This window comes from Cotesia glomerata, linkage group LG10 (genome assembly GCF_020080835.1).
Source record: "Cotesia glomerata isolate CgM1 linkage group LG10, MPM_Cglom_v2.3, whole genome shotgun sequence".
Taxonomy (NCBI): domain Eukaryota; kingdom Metazoa; phylum Arthropoda; class Insecta; order Hymenoptera; family Braconidae; genus Cotesia; species Cotesia glomerata.
The window spans coordinates 15,269,743-15,296,168 of record NC_058167.1 but is presented as its reverse complement, the minus strand read 5'-3'; the positions used below and the strand labels follow the sequence as shown (position 1 = coordinate 15,296,168).

At 27.4% G+C, this 26,426-nt stretch overlaps 2 protein-coding genes and 2 long non-coding RNA genes across 9 annotated transcripts in view; all 4 read left to right on the top strand.

Moving 5' to 3' along the window:
* The first annotated feature begins 2,647 nt into the window (after nucleotides 1-2,647).
* Nucleotides 2,648-3,447, top strand: LOC123272416. 2 transcript variants are annotated; one of them, XR_006511081.1, is made up of 2 exons: nucleotides 2,648-2,709; nucleotides 3,268-3,447. It is a non-coding gene; the product is annotated as an uncharacterized LOC123272416 (long non-coding RNA). The 2 variants fall into 2 exon arrangements; XR_006511082.1 differs by having other exon boundaries at nucleotides 2,657-2,698.
* A 795-nt stretch (nucleotides 3,448-4,242) lies between these two features.
* Nucleotides 4,243-7,354, top strand: LOC123272413 (peripheral plasma membrane protein CASK-like). 3 transcript variants are annotated; one of them, XM_044739167.1, is made up of 5 exons: nucleotides 4,243-4,402; nucleotides 4,503-4,731; nucleotides 5,639-5,746; nucleotides 5,827-6,002; nucleotides 7,071-7,354. In XM_044739167.1, the coding sequence occupies exons 3-5, from the start codon at nucleotides 5,707-5,709 to the stop codon at nucleotides 7,248-7,250; spliced, it is 396 nt and encodes a 131-aa protein (XP_044595102.1). In that variant the 5' UTR covers nucleotides 4,243-4,402; nucleotides 4,503-4,731; nucleotides 5,639-5,706; the 3' UTR covers nucleotides 7,251-7,354. The 3 variants fall into 3 exon arrangements, with proteins under 3 accessions (XP_044595102.1, XP_044595104.1, XP_044595103.1); XM_044739169.1 differs by having other exon boundaries at nucleotides 4,252-4,402; nucleotides 4,509-4,731; XM_044739168.1 differs by having other exon boundaries at nucleotides 4,252-4,402; nucleotides 4,482-4,731.
* A 2,958-nt stretch (nucleotides 7,355-10,312) lies between these two features.
* Nucleotides 10,313-12,459, top strand: LOC123272414. Its single transcript, XR_006511080.1, has 2 exons — nucleotides 10,313-12,111; nucleotides 12,205-12,459. It is a non-coding gene; the product is annotated as an uncharacterized LOC123272414 (long non-coding RNA).
* Nucleotides 12,460-24,666: 12,207 nt separating this feature from the next.
* Nucleotides 24,667-26,426, top strand: part of LOC123272647 (proto-oncogene tyrosine-protein kinase receptor Ret) — a 34,169-nt gene continuing 32,409 nt past the window's right edge. Inside the window, exons 1-2 of one of the 3 annotated variants that reach the window (XM_044739585.1) lie at nucleotides 24,667-24,693; nucleotides 25,264-25,614. In XM_044739585.1, coding sequence (XP_044595520.1) covers nucleotides 25,527-25,614 — 88 coding nt within the window. In that variant the 5' untranslated portion in view covers nucleotides 24,667-24,693; nucleotides 25,264-25,526. Of the gene's footprint in view, nucleotides 24,705-25,219; nucleotides 25,615-26,426 lie in introns of those variants that run through there. The other 2 variants (XM_044739584.1, XM_044739586.1) reach the window with 2 other exon arrangements.

Genomic DNA, 26,426 nt, shown 5'->3' with positions numbered 1-26,426 from the left:
AAATATTATTTATTTATATTAAGCTGTTGTGACCGATGTATTTTCTTAACAACTAAAACATACTGCGCATCCATTCGTATAATCTTTATAACGGAATGTTAAGTTTAAACAATATTAATTAAGGATTAAAAATTTTTAACTAAAAAAGCAATCTAGTCACGTATTTCTATATTTAAAAATTTATTTTATTAACAAATAACAATGCATACTTTTCTTGAGAATTACAATTATTTATAGTAAAATTATTCATAAAAATTATTTATTTTAAATTCTAAAGTAATGTTATGTATTTGAAATGAATTAAAACGCAATAAAGTATTTTCTTATATTTATACTTTTATTTATTTAATAGGGGTGTGCGAATAGTGTTCGAATCGAATCGAATCGAATAGTACTATTCGATTCGAAATTCGAATCGAATATTCGAATAGTTTGAATAATTCGAATAGTTTGAATGATTCGAATAGTTCGAATAATTCGAATAGTTCGAATAATTCGAATAGTTCGAATATTTTAAATAATTGACACAGTCGTTTTCTGTCGATAAACCAACTAATTTTTATGTAAAAATTAATTCGTTTGATTTTATTTGACTAAAGGAGTCTTCATAATTATTTGATAGTAAAGGCTGCTTATTATATTTGTAATAAATATTTCTTGGTGTATTCGGACCCCCTGTTTCGGGGCACCTCGTCATTTTGACATTTCTCCGGGAAAATTCGATTTTATTTTAAATAAGATCTACGACACGATGGTTCAGACATTGAAAGAGTGTAAAGGTAGCAATGAAAAGCGACAACAATGAATACGTCGCATAAGCTTTTTAATAAAAGATTTTATAGATATGATATTTACACAGTAAAAAATTTTGCGTCATTGCGTCAAAAAATTTTGTGTTAAAAATTTTTATGTTAAATATTTTACACTTTTTTGTGTTAATTTAACATTTTTCTGTGTTAATTTAACACAATTAATGTTAAATTTACACATAAAAGTGTTAAATATTTAACACAAAAATTTTTAACACATAATTTTTTGACGCAATGACGCAAAATTTTTTACTGTGTATCATATTTGTGAAATATATAAAATATATAAAAAATTCGTGTGGGTATTTAAATGATAGATCTCGATAAGTGTAACTCGAGGATGAGCTTGTATCGTTAAACATATCATCAGTAGACAAAATACAAAGTCATTCTTCAATTCTTGACATTTTTTAAGACATAAGCTCATCCTGATGTTACGCTCATCGAGACCTTTCATTTGAGTACGCACACGATTTTTTTCATATATTTTATAAACCTATATGATATTTCCCATATTTGTGGAATATATAAAATTCATAAAAAATTCATGTGGGCTATGTAAATATTAATATAATGTAATATAGCTATAGACGTAATTTATTTCAGTTAAGAGAAAAATAAATTAATTTAAATAATCTTAGCTAGAGATAAAGCTATAGAATTTCCATAGTCTATATTTACACTTTTTCAATGTCTGATCTATCGTGCCTGTAGATCTCATTTATTAAAGAAATCGAATTTTTCCGGAAAAATGTCAAAATAGCGAGGTGCCCCGAGGCGGGGAGTCCGAATACACCAAGAGATATTTATTACAAATAATAAGCAGACTTTACTATCGAATAATTATGAAGACTTTATTTAGTCAAATAAAATAAAACAAATTAATTTTTACACAAAAATTAATCAGTTTATTAACAGAAAACGACTGTTTGAATTATTTGAGCTATTCGAACGATTCGAATTATTCGAACTATTCGAATTATTCGAACGATTCGAATTATTCGAATATTCGATTCGAAATTCGAATCGAATAATTCGATTCGAATTCGAGGCGAATTATTCGTAAACTCGAATATTCGCACACCCCTAAAAAAAAGGTTTCGACGAGCAGGACATTTCGCAATGTTGAAGAATCGATATTTTAATTTAATTAGAATAAAAACGGTGACGACGTGAATATCGACTGAAAGACAATGCCAAATTGTATTAACAGGTGAGAGAGAATTATCGATTTCCGTAACGAGAAAAAGATAATCATACTGATAATTATTGCTAAGAAAAATTTAGAGTTACTTGACACAATCCATAATAAAATTATAATGTTCAATTAAAGCATAATACAAAAGCAAGACGTGTTCAGACGTGGGTGGAATCGAATGAGTTTGCAAGACATTAAAGACCGAGGAAGTTAGTGGCAAAAATGTGTTTAAAGGATAGACTCTATTCTATTATACCTCCTGTCTTACTATATATATATATTCTCCTTGTTTCATGGTAAGGACAAAAAAATACTCAGTAATAGATATCCGTTTCCGGGTAGTGCGCACGCGTGGAAAATTCACTGATAACAACGTGCGCCCCTGCGACGCTTTAGTGTCGGTCGTAACACCGACGCGTCGCGACGCCGCTTGATTATACGCGCGGTAAAGTATCTAAGACACCGGTATAACGCGCGCTTTATTCAAATCAAATTTCTGTCAATGATATATTTATTTATTAAAAGCCTATAATTCGCTTTACTCGTCAAATAGGATAATTAATAAGTGAACAGATGGTTTTTTATTATTTAATCATTTTTTTAAAGTGGATTGTGCATTTAACATAAAATATTATGTGATGTGTTAATAGTGATAAATTTTTTCATTATTAAAAAAAATTTTCAATTAATGGTAATGAGAATGTAATTAAAAATGTTTATTTTTATTTTTAACAATAAAAGATCGAAAATTTTAGAAATGTATACTTTTTTTGTTTAAATTTTGTCCTGCTATTTGGCGAATTGATACACAGAAAAAAATAAATTATAAATAATATTGCAAATTAATTATCAAAATAGCAATTTCAGTGTTTAAAAAATTTATTATTACCTATTAATTATCATTTAGTACAGCAAATTTTTTTCCGTATAGAAAAAATTCAACCAAGTACTACAAAAATTGAATTTCATTTAATATTTTAATTTTTTTTTCTACATAATACTTGAGATAGTATTAAAGATCTTATATTTTGCTCCTAAGAATTGAAAAAATTAGGAAAAAAAGGGTATAAAAAATTTTTTTCTTTCGATTTTTTGGATCAATCCACTATAAAATATAAAAAATAAAAAACAAATTTCGAATAACTAAATTTTTCAATTTTTTATTTCAGAGTTGAAACTAAGAGCTGATAATTTTTTTAAAACTAATAAACAATTAAATGGTTAAAATAAAAAATAAAAATTTTTAATTACATTAATTAGAAATAAAACAAAAATAAACATGTCACGGAGTGCAAAAGAGCAGTTAGGTTGCAAAATTAATAGAGTTGCAATGATGAATAATTAATCGACAAACGCTGATTTACATTCGATGGAACGACAAATCTGACTAGACCACGCACTGCAATCTGTACTCGTTTATCCCTTCCATAAGCGTGCTCCCATAAGAATGCATTATAAATATTACAAACAATAAAATTATCAGTTAACATCACTGCTTTGTTATTATGATTTTTACTTTTTTTACTTACGTATATTATATATTTATTTACACAAATGTAAAATAAGATATGGTGATGCTTCAGGAATGAAAATTATTTATTAATAAAAACAACACCTGTGTAATAAATATTGTTTATCATTGGCGCAATGAACTACAGAATGTGACATAAGGACGCGGGATCATTGTATCACTTACAAAACAAGCTGCAGGTGGCTCTACAGGTCGGTCAGATGTCAACGCGCAGAACGAAAGCTTGAAATTTAAAATTTTAGTTAGTGCATTTTGATTCTTTAAGAAAATAATAGATAATTAGATTTTTAAGTAAGGTAAAAGCCCCAATAGATGATCACGTACCAGTATATGATCACTCCATGTATTTGTATATCTATATTCACAAATATAGGTATACAAATACATGGAGTGATCATATACTGGTACATGATCATCTATTGGGGCTTTTACCTTAAATAAATTTTATGAAACGATTGTATGATAAACAATATTTTAACGATTAATATTTTTTTAAAACTACAAAAAAAAGCTTGAAAAAAAATAAAATTAAAGCAAAAATAAAGTGTAAATTCCAATAATAATTATAATTTTGTTATTTTTACCTTAATTAAATTTACAATTTTTTAATTATAAAAATTATTAGAAAATTCGAATTCTGAAAAACGGCACGCAAACTTCGGTCTTAGTCGGGATGAAAGATGGGCGCGTGCGCGGACTCTTATATTCCGAAGCATGCTTGTCGGCAAGATGGCTGCCAGAGTAAGAATTTTAATTAGTGACAAGTGATTAAAAATAAAACTTTTTTATTAGTGTAGTGCCTTGAACACGAGTTAACAGTGTCCGATTGTGATTATCATGCTGAGTACCGCGCTAGTAAAATAGGTAAGTGCTAAAATTCTATTGGAACTTGGTAAAAATTAGGATTGGAAGACACAAGCATAAAAATTCATTTTTCACTCAGTTTTTTTCGTTTTTCCAACAGAAACAGCCTCCGAGGAAGTCCATTCCAGCGGATAAGTTTCCCTCACTGTCAAAAAATACGAGCAATTGGATTGTCACGTCGGGCTTATTAATTTCAGTTGTTGGGTATTATTGTCAGAGGCTAAGGATTAACGTCGATAAACTGTGACATTTAGATAGACGTTTATCGTTTATCTGGTCTGATGATTGAACGAGTATGCTGGATAATAACGACCGTTGACTGAGGAAAGGTAAATACCATGTTGTAATAAATTATTACGCTAAGTAAATATTTTTATTGGTGTTTATTACGTTTGGAGAAAATTAATCTTGACCACCCACACACACTCTCTGTCGGTCAATAACCATTATATTTACTCAAGACTCTCATTCTTTCAGCTAGAGGTCACACGAGTGTTTACTTACCATTTGTTTACTATCTATTTCTTTTATTATTTAGCTAACTTCTTCAATTTAGTTTTATTCACTGATTAATGTTTATCTAGGAGATTACATTTTTTAGGCGATGACAGCCGTCAATTTTTAATAATTAAATAACAACGTGAAATTCGTTTGAAATAAATTTTTATTATCTTTTATTTTTTCGTTACAATTTATTTGAAGAAAAAAAAATTACAAATGCTTTTTAATTTTAATGTCATCGTTAAAATAGTTTTGTTTTAATAATTAATTTTTTTGTTCTAAGTAACATTATTTTTAATACACTGAAGAAACCGAAAAAATTGAGAGAGATTATCTCCTTCATGGCCCGCTCTGACGAGGGTATTAACTATCTCCATCTTCAATTTTGTATTTTTTATTCCACTTCCTCCTTTAAAATTAATTCATGCGTTTATAAAACTAGTCAACTATAGATCGAACTCAGTCTCATTTTTTGTTCCAATTATGACTGAAAATAATAATATAAATAGAACATAGTTATATCGATATAAAGATCAAATCTTTTATTTGTTCTAGACATTTCCTATCTGATGGATTTTATATCATCAATAAATTTATAGCGTAGGACATTTTTTAAATTTCAATAATTGATAAATTATTTATTTAAATTACGAAACAAAAATACAAATTTATTAATTATCATTTATTTAATTAATAAATTTATCTAATAAATTTGTGAATTAAATTAAACTACAGATACAACGAGGCCTCCACGAAACGACGAAGAGAGTGGACGCAATTACTATTTTGTCACACATGATGAAATGATGACGGATATCAGCGCTAATGAATACTTAGAATACGGTAATTTTATTTTTTATTATTATTATTAAGATGAAATTTTTCACTTGAATGAATAATTATAAATTATTGATTAAATATAGGTACACACGAGGACGCAATGTACGGTACCAAGTTAGATACGATAAGAAAAATCCACGAAGAAGGAAAAATGGCTATTCTAGACGTTGAACCTCAAGCATTAAAAATACTTCGTACCGCTGAGTTTGCTCCTTATGTTGTTTTTATCGCTGCACCCATCGTACAAAATCTTAATGACGTAAGTATAAAATATTTTTTTAACTTTAAATGAATCGTTTATTTGAGTAATATTTTTTTTTTAAATCGGGTTTATTGCATTCTTCGGTTCTTTGAATTTCCCCTCACTTATACCAGCACCAAAAAATATTAAATCCGCGTTCAAAACCGAGAAACAATTGGTTAATACAAATCTCGTTTAATTGAGAAACCCCATAAGTCAGTGACTCAAGGGATTTTTCGAATAAACATTCAATTTCAAAATTCCAAAAATAAATTTCTGAAGAAAAATTCAGTTCAATGCAAAATACTTAAATTTTCATAATTTTCTTAGTATGGGTTTAAAAAAATTGAATTAAATTATTGTTTTATTGTTTGATGTGATTTCACTGACTTTAATTTTAAAATAATTGATTATTAGATAATTAGAAAGTAAATTTACTGTTAAATATTTGAATTTTAATGAGTTTTACAATTTTCGCTTGATGGATTAAAATTAAAAATATTTTGTTTGGTTGTTGACACTGATTTAACTGATTTAAATTCTAAAATTAATTTAATTAATGATAACTAAATGAAAATATATTATATTTACTGTTAAATACTTTGATTTAAATAATTTTTGCAATTGTTAGTTTTATAAAGTTAGATTGTGATAAATTAAAATGTTGTTTGTTTTATTGTTGACTCTCAATTCACTAATTTGAATTTAAAAATAGATGATTTATTATAATTTTCGTTAATTGTAGTTCCAATACATATTTTGTGCTTAATTTTATAAATATAATAAATGATTGAGGGAGAAAAATTAATAATATTAATGATTTTATTACTATTATATTCGTTTTGGTGAGAAACCCCATAATAAGTCAATCAACTTGAAATCATTATTATAAATAATAGTAATTAACAATTAAATTTTTTTTATGCTCGAACTAACATTATTATTATTCATCATTGGTTCATGATGTTAATGCAAACTTAACCGAGAAAAATGTTTTTTGCTTCTCCTGAAAAATTTACTATTTTTGACTTATGGGCTTTCTCAAATAAATCATTCAATTAACTTGAATAAAATTTTTGACTACAGTACGACGGAAGTCTGGAAAGACTTGGAAAGGAGTCGGACATGCTGAAGCAGGCGTACGGACATTTCTTCGATCTGACGATCATCAATGACGATATTGATGAGACGATTGCTCAGCTGGAAGGCGCAATCGATAAAATACAAAAGACACCGCAGTGGACGCCAGTGAGATGGGTCTACTGACAACAATCACCCTCACGTAATAATGATCCCTTAAATTATTACTAATTATTAAAATAAATAAATCCAATCGGGAAATCAAGAGAGTACATCAAATGATATAAAAAGAAAGAAGTAAAATGGGTCTTGAACCCTGTGTTCAACAATATTTAATTAATTATACGCATTATTTAAAGAGATGCTACGAGAGAGCTGGGACCGAATTTTAATTAAACGATAGCCTTTATTCTATTAGACGCGACTACACGCGAATTGTTAAACTACGGACAGAAAACGATTTACCGATTTTTAATATTTTTAATTATTAATTATTATTATTATTATTATTATTATTATTCCCTTTAATCAATTTTTCTCTAAATGCTGTTTTATTATTGTAATTGTTGTTGTATTGGTTTGTTTGATTGATTGTTGTGAAATTTTAGAGTTTTGTCAGCTTTATTTATAATATAAATTTCGGTTTTGTGATAAAATTTTTAAATATTTACACGCTTTTTATTTTATATATATTTTATTTTATTATATTTTAATGTAATTTCATATCAATTGTAATTAAAAAAATTTTTTATACTGATTTTATTATTTTATAAATTTATTTTTGATTAATTCTGTATCTATGTATATAAAAATAATTTTAATAAAAATAAATCTAGTCACGGAACCGAAATTTTAAAATTATTAGGACTATCATTATCAAAATTAGTTACTAAAGATAGTTAGTACGGAAATTTAATTATTTTGTCCTGATGTTATTATGTGTACCCCTCTCAAATCTCTTTCTCTATTCTATATTGTACAACTAATGTTACTAACGAAAAACTATAAATAAATAAATGAAACTATGGAAAAAAAAACATGATTAAGGAAAAAAAAAAATAGGGATTAAATAAGTCTGGTAGCGATTCAATCAATTGCAATAAAAAATATTTCAAAAAGTAGTCTTAATTAATCGAAAATCAATTGATTTTTAAGCTCGAATTTAAAAGAAAAAAAAAATTAAATTAGCGTGTGCATAATTGATTAATTAAATTTAAAAATTCATCCTTGGTCAATTTTAATGAAGAAAGAGGGAGTAGCAAACGCTTGGTTATATTAATATTAATTGGATTATTTATTTGAATGCAAAGGCTCGTGTATCTATTGAACAATTGGCATGAATGAGAGTGAAATGTTTATTTGATAAGCCCGCAGCCTTTGCACGTAGTCTTATTATATTATATATTATACTAAACCGCAAGTCATTATTTATTTATTAAATATATTATCTGACAATGAGAGAAAGAGAGATAGCGTTTGACTAAAAACTTAAGTAATTATTAATTAATTAATTATAATAAAACAAAACAATAAAAATCGCAGTGAATGAATCGAATGAGTGTATGTGAATAATTATCATTTTTTTTTCTAAGATTTATTATTTTATAACTGGTCATTGTCTATCGTGAGTTTTAAATAAATAACCGACTGACAGATTAATTATTAAAATACTAATGAAGAATAAATAATTTTTAATGAATAAATTTACGAAAACGATGACTCCGGACAAACCAAATATACAATCATTTTGTTTTTTTTACTTTGATTTTTATTTTATTTAACAAAACAAATAATTAAGGATGACGGGTCTTGAAGTAAAAAAATTGAAAAATTATAAATAAAATAGAATGAGAAATTTAAAAATAACATTTAAATATTATTGTGTATTTAGGAGCAAGAAAATAATATAATGTTGTTAATTGATTTAATAAAAATAGCCCAAAATAAATACTTGTTTTGTTTTTATATTATTAAATTACTTTTTTATTATGATGCTAAAGTTTCTAAAGTTAGCCGACGTTTTTAATTTTTTGATTTTTTTTTTAATAATTAAATTAGAACGAAAAAATATTTTTAAAAAGTTGCACTTATGTTTTTTTTTTTTGAGTTTTTAAAGTTTTTAACAAATGACAATTTTTTCTTCTTTTTTTTTGTAGTCATTTTTTAAAAAAAAAAATTCTTTTTAATTTTTCAATGTCGGCTAACTTAATTTTCATTTTTTATTAAGTACAATTATATTTTTACTCACCAAATTTTTATAATTTAAGTTAAAACATAAATATTTAATGTTTATCCAAACTCTGGCAATGAATTTAATATTTCTAAATAATAAATTCACTAGTTTTATCTTCTTGTTATTCTTCTTTTTGGGTGATGTCGTTTTTCAATAGCACAACAATTAATTTCACTTTTCACTGGCGACATAATTTTTTTAACAATTGATTTTCACCAAAAAACTATCACTTTTTCGTAATTAATAGTAATAACACTAATTGAAAGCTTGGAGGCACGATTGATGAGTTACTTTTCAAGTTTTGGCAGAGATGAACAATGTTCCAACCGCGTGATGCGCCATGGGACTTGTGTCAACATGTCTGGCGACGCCATCTTTGTTACTTGTAAAAAACACTGCAGGTAGCGCTAAAGTCGTCACATTTTCACATTTATAAATCTTCAAAAAAGTTATAAAAAATCAACTTTTAATTTTAAAAAACTATATGAATGGATACGCGGAGGCTTGCTCTTGCTCTAAAAAATAATCGCGGTCGCGAACTAGTCCCGTATTACCGCTAAAAATAATAAAAAACATGAAAATTATCAACCCTGAAAAAAGTCACGTAGAGGACACTAGGGTGGGGGTCGGAGCGGGGGTACTGGAAAGCTTACCCTGAGGAGCTCAGTTCCCGGTCGGCCGGCCAAGCGTGCACATCGAGCAATGGTGTTGTCAACTTTGCCGGTCGTCCAAATTACCTCCTCGATTAGTTTTTTTTTCGGGTTTCTCGCGTACTAGCGTCGGTTTTCTGTATTGTGTATATAACGTAGCGTCATTTTTTTTTTTTTTTTATTATAAAGTGTTAACGTAGATTGTGTATATAACGTAGCGTCATTTTTTTTTTTTTTTATTATAACGTGTTAACGTAGAGTCATATTCGCGGTAGTTCTCAGTGTTTTCATTAAATTCTCATTAGTTTGTCAAATTGATTCGTGTTTTTTTTGTTCTTAAAATTTTTAAATTAAATTCAGTTGTTTTTTTTCATTAAAATTAAATTAAATTCACGTGCATACACACTCACGCTTACACACACACACACACACACACATTTAACCTTACATCTTACCCACTCTTATCTTTTTCTTTTCTTATTTTTTATTCACGATCGGTTTCTTTTTAGGTTATAGAGTCATTTGTTTAAAAATTAACTTCAACCCTCACTCATACACACGCACACACACACACTTCTGGCTCTTTCTAGAAGAGTACTCTTACACACGCTCTTTTAGGAAGAGTTTTCTTACTCTTTCCCGTCCGTCCGTTTTTTTTTTTAATTAAATTCTCGCGTCGTCTCGTCGTTTATTAAATTCGGTTTAGTAATCAGTTCGGTGGTTTTTTTTACGTTTATTTTAATTAAATAATTTATCGGGTAGTTAGCGTAGAGTCAGTCGCTTCGGTAAATTTTTACAAGGCGTGAAGTTTCGTTGCTTGATGATGGTGCGCAACATCATCATGCATATAAGATCTTCCTGGGAAACCAAATTAATCCTGATCCTTGCGAATTAATCAGGGATTAAACATGTTCACCCCTTGAGTGCCCGGGCGCGATTTGGGTGACGGTTTAATCTCTTTTTCATTTTCTCTGATCAATTCTTTTGGTTTCCAAGTCTTAAAATTTATCGAACGGCATTTTTAAAATTAATAATTAATAAAAATAGAGTCATTTGGTTGCTAACTAGCCCTTTTTGCTCCGCGATTAGATTTTTTATTTACAATGAAATTAGGTAGTATACCATCGAGCTGATTTCGCGGTTCGCGGTTCGCGTGTTTTTTCTACTTAAATTCTCTCGCGGTCTCTACCCTATCTTTCACACATTCTTTCACACACACACTCACACACACACACACACTCATCCTTACCACCCCCTTCTTTTTGATTAATTTATTAATAAAATAATAAAGTAGAGTCATTTTTATTTTTACCAGAAACCTATATCGTGCCTACTAGAGTCGCTTCTTTTTTCTTTTCTCACCCTCTCCTTGTCGTGAGAGCCAACTCACGACAAAATCACCCCTTACACTTTCATTCACCGGCTACCGTATTTTTTATTTTAATAATTTAATTCATTTTATAATAAATGAACAAAAAAATTAGAGTCACGCGTGCAGGCACATACAATCGACTCGCAAAAGTATTTAAAACTACTTCTTGCGTTCGATTCGTTGCCTTTTTTATAATGTTTTTTTATATTCGATTTGTGAATCAATTTGACATCCATCACCAACCTCATTATTTGGCATTGAAAACTACCGCGAATTTTTTAATTAGTTCGTTTCGGAATTGTTAATCGATAATGTCTGATAAGAGAGCGTAATCCTCCAGGCGGTTTGACGTCAGCTTCTTCTTACCCCGGATACATATTATCCTGTCGTGAGGATCTTTCGTTGATTCTCGGTGTGACAATCGATTCGGCGATTCGCTTATCAACCGATTTGATAGCAAGCAAAATGGCCAGCCAGTCATTTTGCAAGCTCGACAATCTGTTGTCACATCGATATCATCAAACATTCAAACGGTGGGGTTAAATATAGACTCTGGGGTGAGATAAGGGGTTGATTAGTCGACCAATCGGTGGCCCAACGCTCGATACATCAGCAACTATCGTATTGATCGATTCTTTTCGTTATTAGTGTTTAAATAAACAATTAATTAGTTTGAAATCGAGGGGGTATAAAAAGGGGGCTGTTAATCAGTGTTTTAGTGTGTTTCAACAGGTACCCATAAGGATTCAACCAAAGATGCGGAGGACAACATAATTCAATCAAGGATTCAATGTAAGGATTACTCAAGAATTAATAGTGATTGTTATCAGTGTTTAAAGTGATCTTAACATTTAACTAATCATTGATTGTGTGGTGTATCTTCAGACGGATGGACCAATGATCAAGGATAGAGGAAGCCAATCAACGCAGCCAACAATAAAGGATCAAGGATTCAAAGGATTCAAGGATGCCACGATTAAGCCAAGGAACCCTAGGATGCAGACAAGGATTCAAGGAGTCAACCAAGGACCAGTGAACAAAGGAAAGACAAGGACTACGGGAAAAAGGACCAGTGGACCAGCCAAATGGAAGCGGGGACCAGGAGCACCAGGACTAGGAATGGAGACCAACAGTAAACGGGTATCGTTATTGGTATTATTTTTATTTATATATTATTTATATTTCATTTATTATTATTTTATTTTATTTTTTTACACCCTAAAATTTATTGATCCCTCCCTAATTATTATTATCAATATTATTGGTTTACCATTTAATTTTTCAGCGCCCCAAATTAATTTTCCCCTCCCTGATTATTATTATTATTAATATTATTGTTTTAAATTTAATTTTTAGCGCCCCAAAAATAATTTTCCCCTCCTTAATTATTATTATTTATATTATTGGTTTTTTATTCCATTATTTAGCACCCCTATTTATATTTATCCCTAACAATATCAATTTTTTAGTACCCCTATATATATTCACCGCCAATAATATTAATAATCTTTTACTTTTAGCACACCTATATATAATTTACTCCCAATAATATTAATTTTTTAGCACCCCCATATATATTTGCCCCCAATAATATTAATAATTTTTTTTTCAGCACCCCTATATATATTTTACCCCCAATAATAATAATTTTTCATTTTTCAGCACCCTTTATAAATATTTTAACCCCAATAATATTGATAATTTTTATTTTTTCAGCACCCCCATAAATATTTTACCCCCCATAATATAAATAATTTTTACTTTTTCAGCACCCCTATATATATCTATCTATAGATATCTATAAATAAATATATATATATATATATATATATATATATATATATATATATATATATATATATATATATATATATATATTTTACTCCCAATAATATTAATAATTTTAATTTTTTAGTACCCCTATATATATTTACCCCCAATAATATTCATAATTTTTTTTTCAGCACCCCTATATATATATTTTACCCCCAATAATAATAATTTTTGATTTTTCAGCACCCCCATAAATATTTTACCCCCCATAATATAAATAATTTTTACTTTTTCAGCACCCCAATATATATATATATATATATATATATATATATATATATATTTTACTCCCAATAATATTAATAATTTTAATTTTTTAGTACCCCTGTATATATTTACCCCCAATAATATTAATAATTTTTTTTTTCAGCACCCCTATATATATTTTACCCCCAATAATAATAATTTTTGATTTTTCAGCACCCTTTATAAATATTTTAACCCCAATAATATTGATAATTTTTATTTTTTCAGCACCCTTATATATATTTTACGCTTAATAATATCAATTCTTTTAATTTATTTATGTTTAATTTTTTAGCGTCCCTATATTAATCCCTAACTAATAATTGTATTATATTTTTTAATTTAATGTTTGAGCGCTCAAATATTTCTAACCCATCCCCATTATTATTATTATTTTTCTATATTTTTTTCTTTGTCACAGTTTCCCTAATGTTTTTACTCTTTACCCCCAAGATTATTTAATTGTTATTGTATGTTTGTATGCGTGTGATTACTATTGTGTGTGATGTATGATGTATGATGTATGATGTATGATGTATGATGTATGTTATTTTTAAGCCACTTTTAAAAGTGGTTTGATTATGTAAGCTGTGTCGGCCGGGTTTCCCTGGGTTTCCTAAAAGTTTGGCTTTAAGAAGCCAAATGAAGGCCGGTGCAATTAATATCGTTAATGGTTAACGATATTAATTGTAAGTGAATGCGCACAGTTGCGTCCCCAGTCGCGTGATTTTTTTTTTTTTTTTTCATCAATAAAGCGAATTATTTCGCCCAAAACAAATAAATTCTGACTTTTTATTTGACTCTTCCTTTCCTTAGTTGTAATTAGCTTGTAATTAGGTTATAAGTAGATTATAGATAGATTTAAGAAGGATTGATTGATTTTCCTGCTGCTGTTCACGGATATTAAGGTAATTATATCTTATCTTTTTATTAATTTAAAAAAAAATATAAATTCGTCGCGATAATCGTCGAGTCACTAGATTTTAGTTCTTTGAAATATCATTTTTCAAATAAAAATTAGCCTTACTAACGTTTGCCTTTATGAATCGATTGTTTGATTAATAAATTAAATTTTTTAAAATTGAATAATAAATAGTAAAAAGAGAACAAAATTATCTTTGAATTAGAATTTTCTTATTCTTGGTCAGACCAAGATACATTTACTTTCCTTAAATTCAACCAAAAAATAATCAAACTAAGTAATTGATAAATATAATAAAGATAAATTTGTATAAAAAACATGTAAAAAGATTAATTACTTGTAAATGCTCGGTCTGACTAAAGCAAACATATACTAGTCTCTTCAAAATAGTACTCAGGTCATGCCCAAATTTTTTACGCCTAACTAAAATCATTTTGCATCATGCTGGATACTTTCTGTCTGATTAAACTAACTTTGCACTTCTTAAGTGAAAAGAATGCCAGGGTATTACTTAAATACCGAGTATGATAACTGTCTGACTATTTTTAAGTTTCTCGTCTGATCATAGTAAATGGTTAAATTAAAGTAGCTCCATAATTCAGAGATAATCAAACAATTTTTATAATTGAATAATTTAAATTAATAAATTAAACAGTGTAGATTTTCATTAGAAAGAGATTTTATTTAAGCATAAATATGTACAAAAAATAAAAACATGATTTTTTTTTTTAAATAAAGCGAATAATTTCGCCCCAGTGAATAAACTTTTGAATTTTTATTTAACTCATTTCTCTCCTTTTAGATTTAATTAGATTATAATTAGATTGTAAGTAGATTTAAGAAAGAAGACTGACACTTTCCGATGGGTTTCATGGTAGAAAACGGTAAGTGATAAATTTTTATTAATTATTCGTTATAAAATAATCTCTACCTCAAAGTATTTTAAAAAACTAGCTTTTTTTCGATGATAGATTGTTACTTCGAGTTAATTCCTTTTTAAAATTCTCTCAAATCATTAGAAGAAAATAATTTAAAGAACTTATTGTGTATAAAGTAATAAGATAATTTTAAACTCGAGCTTTTTAACTTATTAATCACATATACACGTGATTGATTTTTATCGAAAATCAGCCATCAAATACAGTGATAAAGGATTTATTAACGATTGATGATTTAATTTATTTTGAAACAAATATTTAATTTATTAATTTTTAATAAATATTTATTAACGTTCAATATTTGTTTATTAAATTCTATAGTGTTGTAAAATCATTTATTACTAATTAATAAAGCTCATCACATGTAAACAAATCCTTGGCCCAGCTTATTTTGAAGATAATAATAATAACAGATGAAAATTGTGACAATTATAACAATGACGATGTAGATAGATATTATTCCCTCTTATTATAATTAAACTTCTGTATAATAGTTGATTTGCTTCACTGACTGGAATATAATTGATAGAGATACTCGAGTATTTGCCTTCAACCAGTCACAAGTTTCACTTGAACTTTGTACTTAGTGAATCAATATCATAGAACTGAATCATATTCACTATTATATTTATTTCTACTAATGTAATAAAAAAAATTTCGGAGAATCCGCAGGTGCACGCCTCATAATGTTTATTTACTTTATAAGAAAAAAATAAAATGTATTACTGATTTTTAACATTGAAAAAAAAAAATTCATTTTTTATATTAATATTTAACATAATATAATGGTATTTTTGTTTATATATAAGTTCAATATGAATATAAGACATATTTAAAGTTCAAAAAACTGCTCGACTTTAATTAGTTGAGAGTAAATTCACTACCTCAACCGCTTCACGTTATGAAGCGTGCAAAACGAATTTAAACTTTGAAATTATAGTGATGGTCATGACGACAACTAATTTAATGTGTACAATATCTGAATTTTTTTATAATAAAATACTTGATATGTTATTGTGATTTATTTTTATTATATGATTTAGATTGTTCATTTTTTTGGCTAAAATAATCCTTTTTAGAAAATTATATTCGTTTAAAAAAAAATCTTATCTTTTACTCGAAAATAACTTTTTCAATTCATTTTTATAATGTACACTAGATTACTTTTTATTCTTTCGACGTTTGATATAAAATGATAAAAAAATTGTATCAAATGTATTATTGAGAACTTTTTATATATTTGAACTTTACTTCGATGAATTTACATATTTAAAATTTTTTAAATCTTTCGTTTTGTGTCTTATCTTTATTGGCCTTGTATGCGTAATTGTTTATTTATCCAAAACAATACAGATAAACTCGTAATTTAATGACACTCTCTCTATCACAGAACCGATCAAATATCCTGGATCGCAGAGTAAATTTGGATATTACAGATTGCTTACAATGGTAGTTAATTAGCTCGGGGCAGATATCCGGTTGTTTTCCACGCGAGCAACTTTTGGAATATCGTTCATTCATTGGCACAGTAAAGTACTTCGCATAGCTAACATATATTTATTATATTATGTTATGTACGGTATATATTTTTATATATAAGTTGGAAAGTACATACGGATGTATGTATTTGTGTATATGAGTATGTGCGTGTAAAGTAGATGGTAGTTTAGCGAAACTTGCATAAATGTTCTGGAGAATATAGTTACAAATCGCTCACTTCGATATCTCAAAAGTTAACTGGAAGTGCGATCTTTTAGAACGAATATGAACATTATAAGTTTTGAAGGAAATTACTAACTCAGTTCCGTTAGCTATCACGTTATTATTACAAGTTTTTTGAGAAAAATAAATACGTTACCGGTACTAAGATAAATTTGTCTTACAATTTTGTTAATCTGTTTAACATGTACATAAACGTGACAGAATATTTTTTCAAAATTAATTGAATTTCAAACGAGTTTGTATTTTGGATAATTACAAATAACAATTATAAAATAGAAAATATAACTACGGTGCCATTAAACAGTTTATATATAATTATAATTACGTAGTTTTAGTTTAGTGGAATATTACCAACCACTAAATTACATCCTGGCACAAATTCACACGAACTAAAAACATGTACTGAGTTAGTAACTATCTGCTATAGATTATGAGCCGCTTATTCTAACTATCTGAAATATGCTCGAATACTTTTTGGATCCTTTTAACTAAAGGGTACTGCGAAAAGATAAATTTCTATTCAAGAACCAACGAGAAATTTACGAAAAATACTCTATCTTAATTTAAAAATTTAGAAAAAAGTAAATTTATTGATTAATTATAATTCTCATTTCTTGAAGCCATAATTTTGCCTTTTTTTTTCTTCTGTATATTTCTTCTTCTATTTGTTTATTTATTGATATAAAGATTAATTCAAGCGCTGGAGATATAAAAAACTTAAAGTTGCAACATCAAAAAGATCTATCAGCTACAGTCTACTATCTCTAGCACACGAACGCTTATGATGGATATGCAAAGTTATGCAGTTTTATATTGAACATTTATCAACGAGGTACCTCAAAGCATTCATTTATCGTGAGTATATAAAAATGCAAATAAGATGATATACAAACATGTTTGCACAAAGTATGTGACGATATGAAAATACAGAGAAATTTGTTTATCAAATTCTCTCACTCACTTTTGGAATACTGTTATATATTCTTGTTTATATAGTTCTGCCGCATTTATACCGAAAATAAATTGATTGTCTAGAAGATTAATCTCATTAACTTATTTTTTATCCATAAGTATAATGAAAATTTTGTGATAAAACTACAAATTAGTAAATTAAAATTTAAATACAAGTAAAAGTTTGACCTACAGTATTAATAGCTTCGAAAGCCTTTTTTCAGTCAGGATAAACCACTAGCAACTCGTTCTTATTTATTTATCATTATCTAACATACTATACGTGAATAAATTGGAAGGTATTAAGGAATCTCAACAATAATCTTAATCAGGCATATAATAGTCTAATAAATAGAGTCATCTTTAATCATTCTTCTAAGATAATTTGCTGATTTTAAGAGCGACGATATTATCATGGGATGATAATTCTCAGTAGTAGGCAATACTACACTTTTATTAATGGTAATATAGGCAGCAGCATTTTTTGGTAAGAAGGAAACTGTACTCCGAATTATTTAACTCGATGCCAACAAACAAGGATCTCTATAATTATGGCTTATGGCAAGCTTACTCAAAGCTGAGCAGATAAATGACCAAGCTTTGGTAAAAAGGAAGTTGACCAGGCGATAATTACCACATAGCGCTAGACGACTATGTCAGAATAATCTCGAAATAATTGTCATACAATTTTTAATATTTTCTATCATTTTTAGGAGAAAAACCTTATTTCATACACTGATAGAAGGATTTCTTAGTATTTAACAAGATTTCTTTGTATTTAAGAAATCATTTCTTAAACATCATTTTTTAGTATTTAAAAAATATATATATTTCTTAATATTTAAGAAATATTTCTTAAATACAAAGAAATATTTTTTAAATACTAAGAAATGATGTTTAAGAAATGATTTCTTAAATACAAAGAAATATTCTTAAATGTTAAGAAATCCTTCTATCAGTGTAGATTATACGGATAACTCTCGGTCGTTGAAACTTAAAACAAGCAATTTATTTTTTTTGACTGAGAAAATTTAGCGACCGTGTATCTTCCAGCGAAAATTTTCAACACTATCTACGATATTGGTTCGTATTTTTATAGCATAGTGATTCTTTATATAATTGCTTCTAAAAAATGGTATATCAACTATCAGACGATCAGACTATATCTAGTTAAATGCCACCGCAATAATTCAAATATTATCTTATGTCACAGACTTTTTATCAAAAAAATTAGGTTAATTAATCGTAAAATTAAAATGAACTCCAGAAAACTCTAAGCCAACTTTTAAACAATTAATTTAATTATTATAATTGAAGTTATGATTCTATAATTAAATTTAATTTTTGAAGTTTTAATATTACTTAAATCATTTCGTGACTTTCATAATAACTTAGTCGCTATAAATCAGAGGCTAGAATTTTAATATAAACATAAACAGTAATAAAAATAAAAAGAATATTAAAAATGTTTATACTGAGTCGAATCGATTGAATGTGATACACAGGATGACACCCACAAGCTAATAGATGTTAATTAACATGAATACACTTTACCTTTTTTTTTGTAGTAGTAATATAAACACAGAGCAGCCACTCCCTATCTTTTGTGTGCTTACGCCTGCTAGCTCATTAACAATACTATCTATTAAAATAAATTTAATGACTATTCATCACACAATTAATTCATCGTCCAACTAGGACTATTAACAATCGATAATTTGAAATGCTGCATATTTATTCTCGGAGGAATTTCAAAAGCAGCATTATGCAAGTCCTAAATAGTTTGTCGAGCTTAATGACACAAAACATGTCGCTTATTAGACTAGAATAAAGAAACTAAGGAATTTTATTTAAAATTTTTAATTTTCTTTGAAGTATTTATAATTAAACTAGAATCCTGTGAGCATGTTTGAATAAAAGATTCATGTATAGTGTTGAGATGATAAAAATCATTTTTAAAATAAGGAGAAAAATTAATTTGATACACGAGTTATTTAAGTCATGAATTTAGTTATGAGGTTTTTTTAGGTAAAATGAAATACCACTTCAATGATGAGAATTATAATCGCCACTACTTGTTATAATTAAAAGTCTCATAGTAGAGTATGTTATCTAACTTTTTATCAAAGTTCTTAGATGAAATGTTGGGGCTAGTTTCGTCTGGCCTGCATTAAAATGACAGGTATGTAAGTATTATACCTTCTGCTTCGCTGTGCTATATGGAACTATGATTATGTATGTCTTACCATTATAAATTATTCATGAATAATATTCTTATTTAGAAATTATATCCTAGACTGTAAGCTATATTATATAGGCCTTGTTATATGAAGATGATTTTATAATTAATTTCATCGAAAATAAGAAACAAAAATTTATAAATTTAAAAATTATCTGCTCTTTATTTAAGAGTTTTAATTATTAATTAAAGAGTTAATTTCTTGACTAAAAAACTGAATGTTCTGAAATTAAAAAAAAAAATTTATTCTGGAGTGTAATAACAATAAAATTGTTATAAAATTAAATTAATAAAATTATACTCTAATAATTAAATATATATAAGCATGATAATATTAATCTTGATATTAGATTAAAAATATTTGGTCTTATACATCAAAACTAGATCATTTTTCATCTCAAAATTTGACTCCCCTACTTTTAACATCGACAATATGATTATCTGAAAATTAAAGGTGAATCATCTGTTGACGTCTTATTTTATCATAATACATTACTCATATATAATTTATGTTTGAATTTAATCAGTGAAATGACACGTAAAAGTCTATTGTCGACGTGAAAAAAATAAAGACAGAGAACGATCGAAGGTTTTAGTGCATGGAGATAAACATAACTTTTCTTTATACTTTTCCAAGGGGGATGATTCCGATTGTGACTCACCATAACGGGGAAATCCCCGTTGCGTTTCAACGACTTACTGAATGATGAAGCGAGAGACTATCCGGATACCATAAAGAGAAATGCCACGATGTCCTTGCTCCTGGACCAACCCTCTAGATAACACCCCTGTACTGTACGAACGAACTATAAGTTGTGAAGCGTCCTCGTATTATATTGTAAATGTAAATCATAGTGTCTAATTTTTTTACTACTATTTTATTATTATTTTTAAAAACTCGTGACACGCAGTAAATTTTGCTGCATAATTTAACATACTGTAAATCTTTTTATTATGTTTTATGAATAAAAAAAATAATGTAGATTTTGAAACTAAAAGTTCAAAAATTTCAGCAGTAAATTTAATGAAAAGTAGTAATTTTGCTAATATTAGATAGAAGGATTCTAAATATTGAATTTTAACTTAATTTCGTAAGATTCATCCTGAAAAAATAAAAATTAAATTTTCTACAACTTCAATTTTTCAGTTTTTAACCAATGAAAGTGAAATAAAATACAATAGTTTATTTTGAAAAATTTTTTCCTCTTTCAGCTGGGACATTATTCATGAAAGAGAAGCTAACGTTTATTTGATAACACAGCTTACACTCCGCAATCGCCCACGTCTTGGATGAAAGCTAGAGATTAGCAGAAATAATGTTTGCGAGAGTTCCACGTACATACAGAAATGATAATCGTTGTTCGTGAACTATTTGACTGCCATTCAAATACCAGAGCTTTATCCGCATCTTTAAAGACATAACTGCGTATCTGCTACATCAACTTCTGTTCTACAATTAGTTAAATAAACAATAAACACTCAGAACAGCAATTGAATTATTTTAACGTACAACCCAACTTTATTATGTTTTAGTGAAAATAAATTTGTATAGTTGACACAAAATGACATTTATATTATCTTAAATTTCGTTTGAAAAAATAACTAACTGAACAATATAAATAACATGAAAAGATACTGATAAATTTACGAGTCATTGCCATACACCCTCATTTATTTTCTTGAGGTCTTTGTTTTCTTAGAGGGTATCAAGTATTTCTTGTATCATTATACACGAAAAACTGTCCGAGGAATCAAAACGTTAAATTATCGTCAATTTTATTATTTATTACAAAATAAATGTCATGTCTTATATTTTATTGAAGCTAACTTTTGAGAACATTTAATTCAATCTTACTAATGTTTATTTATTCATTTTAGTTGACGGAATTAAACTTTGTAAATTCACAGAATTTCCGTTTTTGTACGCAACGCTATTCATCCGTTTTTCGTATAATTCTCGAGACTTGGAGTACTGCCGACTGTGGGGGTGGATACCCGGCATATATATATATTAGTAACTCTATTTACTGTTAACCGATAATTTCTTGTCTTTTTATTGTGTGCAATTTTCCATTTAAATAATTTCGTTAAATATAAAAAATTCTAATTTAAATACAAAAATAAATTGCATGATTTTTATAATTAAAATATCAGAAGTATGAATATTTATTATTTTACTCATCTAGTGTAGAGTATTAAGATATTACTGCAGAAATGAATAACTTTACGACATGTAAATTGTTGATTGACGCCAACTAATGTAACGTTCAAACGATGGCAGATGGAAATAAATAAATTGAACGAAGTTGAGTTGTGGCACGTGGATACACACTATAAGAGGATTACATGAATTGGGGATCGACTTAATCCTCTCACTCGTCATTTTAACATTCGTGTTGGGTTACAAAGAAGCTAAATATGTTTTACCAACATTCTATTTCACTAATTATCATCGTTATTACTTTTATTGCTCTTTAATATACGCCAATAAATTTATTTTTAGTGATAATAAGTTAAATATATTTTGCTTGAGCACGTAAATAACTTATTTTAAAAAATGTCAAATCTACGAAGTTTACTTTACGCCGGTAATATATCATTGCTTGATATTGTATAAACATAAAAGTAATTGATCGTTGTGAGATAATCCTCAGAAAATAGAAAGAAAATTTATGAACGTTGCAATTAAAAAGCTAAAATAACATTCACCTTGTATTTGTTTTTTTGTTGAAAAATAATTATAGAAATAAATTTTCATAAAGCTTTTAAGTCACTGGTAAAATGTTATTTTTTTAAATTTATTCTCAATAAAAAAATAATATATTTTTTTATCAAGTAACCGAAGAGAAGTTTTTAAAAAGACAAACAGAGCTTGGAAAGAATCAAAATTCATAAAATTCTGAAATTTTCCAGCTTACGATTTGTCTCAACAAGGATTCTCTTGAATAATCCTGTAATTAGGTTCATTAATTGACGTATTTCTTATGAATTTCACATAACAAATCAAAAAAAAAAAGTCTTTATACTTAACAGACTACTCTTTAGCGCTTTTACACTCAAATCGTGCCGTATAGCAGTTGAATTTACATAACTATACCATATTTACATTTTGAGTACATATAGTGATGGTAAATTTTGAGCAGGACTCTTCAAATTAAATTTAGAAAATGATAAATGCTAATATTTATCTCTGCTAGATTATTAAAAGATTGGATTATTAAAAGTATAATTAAAAAAATCTAAGAAGATAATTTACTTAAAAAAATATTAATAAAAATAATTATTATGGGCGAAATCAAATTTTTTTTTTAAAGTTTATTGTATTAAGAAAAACTTTACTTGCGCTATAACTATTTAGATCTTTCTCGTTGATTGTTTTGGTTCGAGTCAATTTTTTGTATAAATACTTTAACATTAAGAATCATTTTAATGACTAGAGATATTTTTTTAGTAAATGCATTGAACAAAAATAATTTTGACAAAATTCAAGATTGGAAAAAGATATTTGGAATTTTTTTGTTTTTTATTTGATAAAGGACTTTTTCTATAAAGAATACAGAAGAAACATGTGATTTTATCAAACTTTACTCTGTTATTTCCATATAACTTTTTAACATACAGCCTCTTCAATATACACGAGTATACTTTTATCCGACAAGATTTTAAGTCAAGTATAATAACTATAACCGGAAAATGATGACACCCGAAAGAAGAAACGTAAAAAAAGGTTTTGACGAGCAGGACATTTCGCAATGTTGAAGAATCGATATTTTAATTTAATTAGAATAAAAACGGTGACGACGTGAATATCGACTGAAAGACAATGCCAAATTGTATTAACAGGTGAGAGAGAATTATCGATTTCCGTAACGAGAAAAAGATAATCATACTGATAATTATTGCTAAGAAAAATTTAGAGTTACTTGACACAATCCATAATAAAATTATAATGTTCAATTAAAGCATAATACAAAAGCAAGACGTGTTCAGACGTGGGTGGAATCGAATGAGTTTGCAAGACATTAAAGACCGAGGAAGTTAGTGGCAAAAATGTGTTTAAAGGATAGACTCTATTCTATTATACCTCCTGTCTTACTATATATATATATATATTCTCCTTGTTTCATGGTAAGGACAAAAAAATACTCAGTAATAGACATCCGTTTCCGGGTAGTGCGCACGCGTGGAAAATTCACTGATAACAACGTGCGCCCCTGCGACGCTTTAGTGTCGGTCGTAACACCGACGCGTCGCGACGCCGCTTGATTATACGCGCGGTAAAGTATCTAAGACACCGGTATAACGCGCGCTTTATTCAAATCAAATTTCTGTCAATGATATATTTATTTATTAAAAGCCTATAATTCGCTTTACTCGTCAAATAGGATAATTAATAAGTGAACAGATGGTTTTTTATTATTTAATCATTTTTTTAAAGTGGATTGTGCATTTAACATAAAATATTATGTGATGTGTTAATAGTGATAAATTTTTTCATTATTAAAAAAAATTTTCAATTAATGGTAATGAGAATGTAATTAAAAATGTTTATTTTTATTTTTAACAATAAAAGATCGAAAATTTTAGAAATGTATACTTTTTTTGTTTAAATTTTGTCCTGCTATTTGGCGAATTGATACACAGAAAAAAATAAATTATAAATAATATTGCAAATTAATTATCAAAATAGCAATTTCAGTGTTTAAAAAATTTATTATTACCTATTAATTATCATTTAGTACAGCGAATTTTTTTCCGTATAGAAAAAATTCAACCAAGTACTACAAAAATTGAATTTCATTTAATATTTTAATTTTTTTTTTCTACATAATACTTGAGATAGTATTAAAGATCTTATATTTTGCTCCTAAGAATTGAAAAAATTAGGAAAAAAAGGGTATAAAAAATTTTTTTCTTTCGATTTTTTTGATCAATCCACTATAAAATATAAAAAATAAAAAACAAATTTCGAATAACTAAATTTTTCAATTTTTTATTTCAGAGTTGAAACTAAGAGCTGATAATTTTTTTAAAACTAATAAACAATTAAATGGTTAAAATAAAAAATAAAAATTTTTAATTACATTAATTAGAAATAAAACAAAAATAAACATGTCACGGAGTGCAAAAGAGCAGTTAGGTTGCAAAATTAATAGAGTTGCAATGATGAATAATTAATCGACAAACGCTGATTTACATTCGATGGAACGACAAATCTGACTAGACCACGCACTGCAATCTGTACTCGTTTATCCCTTCCATAAGCGTGCTCCAACAAGAAAATTACAGTAGAATTAACGATAAAATAACAACAACAAAATATAATTGAAATAAAAATAATAAAAAAGAAACAAACATGGAAACGGAAAAAGGAAGAAAGAAGGTCCGAACGCAGGTGGTTCTACTGTTTTTATTGTTGACACTTTTCACGACATTTGGATCAGGTAAGTTTACTTCTTCAGAAGACTACAATACTTTATTTTCCCGCTATCGTAAAACACAATACACGCTTACACTTGGAGGCTTTGTGCGTTTGTGTACATTGTACGGCTAGGTCTGCGATGAGGCGACAAGAGTTAAACAACGACCTGCATCGACGCACTTTATAAAATAAAAAAAATAAATATATATATATATATATATATATATATATATATATATATATATATATATTTAGGATGTGTACATACGTAGTATATAGCTTATGCAGATTATACTTAACATATGCAGATGGTTCATATCTTTCTTGACGTCTATACGACACTCATATTTAATGATAGAATTTAATTTATTCTAATTCTTGTGTTATATGTTATATCTTTAAATATTGGGGGAGATTTTAAATGGTAATTTTTTGTTAATATTCATTTTTTTATCCATTGTTGTTAAGGTCCCGTTAAAAAGTTTATAACTTACACATTTTTAATAGGTCAATATCCAAAAAGATTAATTCTGTTTGAACTTTTGAAGATTCGATCTACACAGTAAAAAATTTTGAGTTAAAAATTTTTATATTAAATATGTTAAATTTATTCAACTAAATTTATTTATTTAAATAAATAAATGTATATTCAAAATGAAGTATTCTTCACAAAATTTCTTACGTAGTAAAATTAATCGAGTTAAATTAAGTTTAGGCTTTTTATTATTGAGCAAGAAAATTGCGTAACTTAGAAAGAAAAATCTAGGCAATGAATCTGATAATTTATTGTTATAGATATCATATAACAAAAATAAATAATATAATAATTAATAT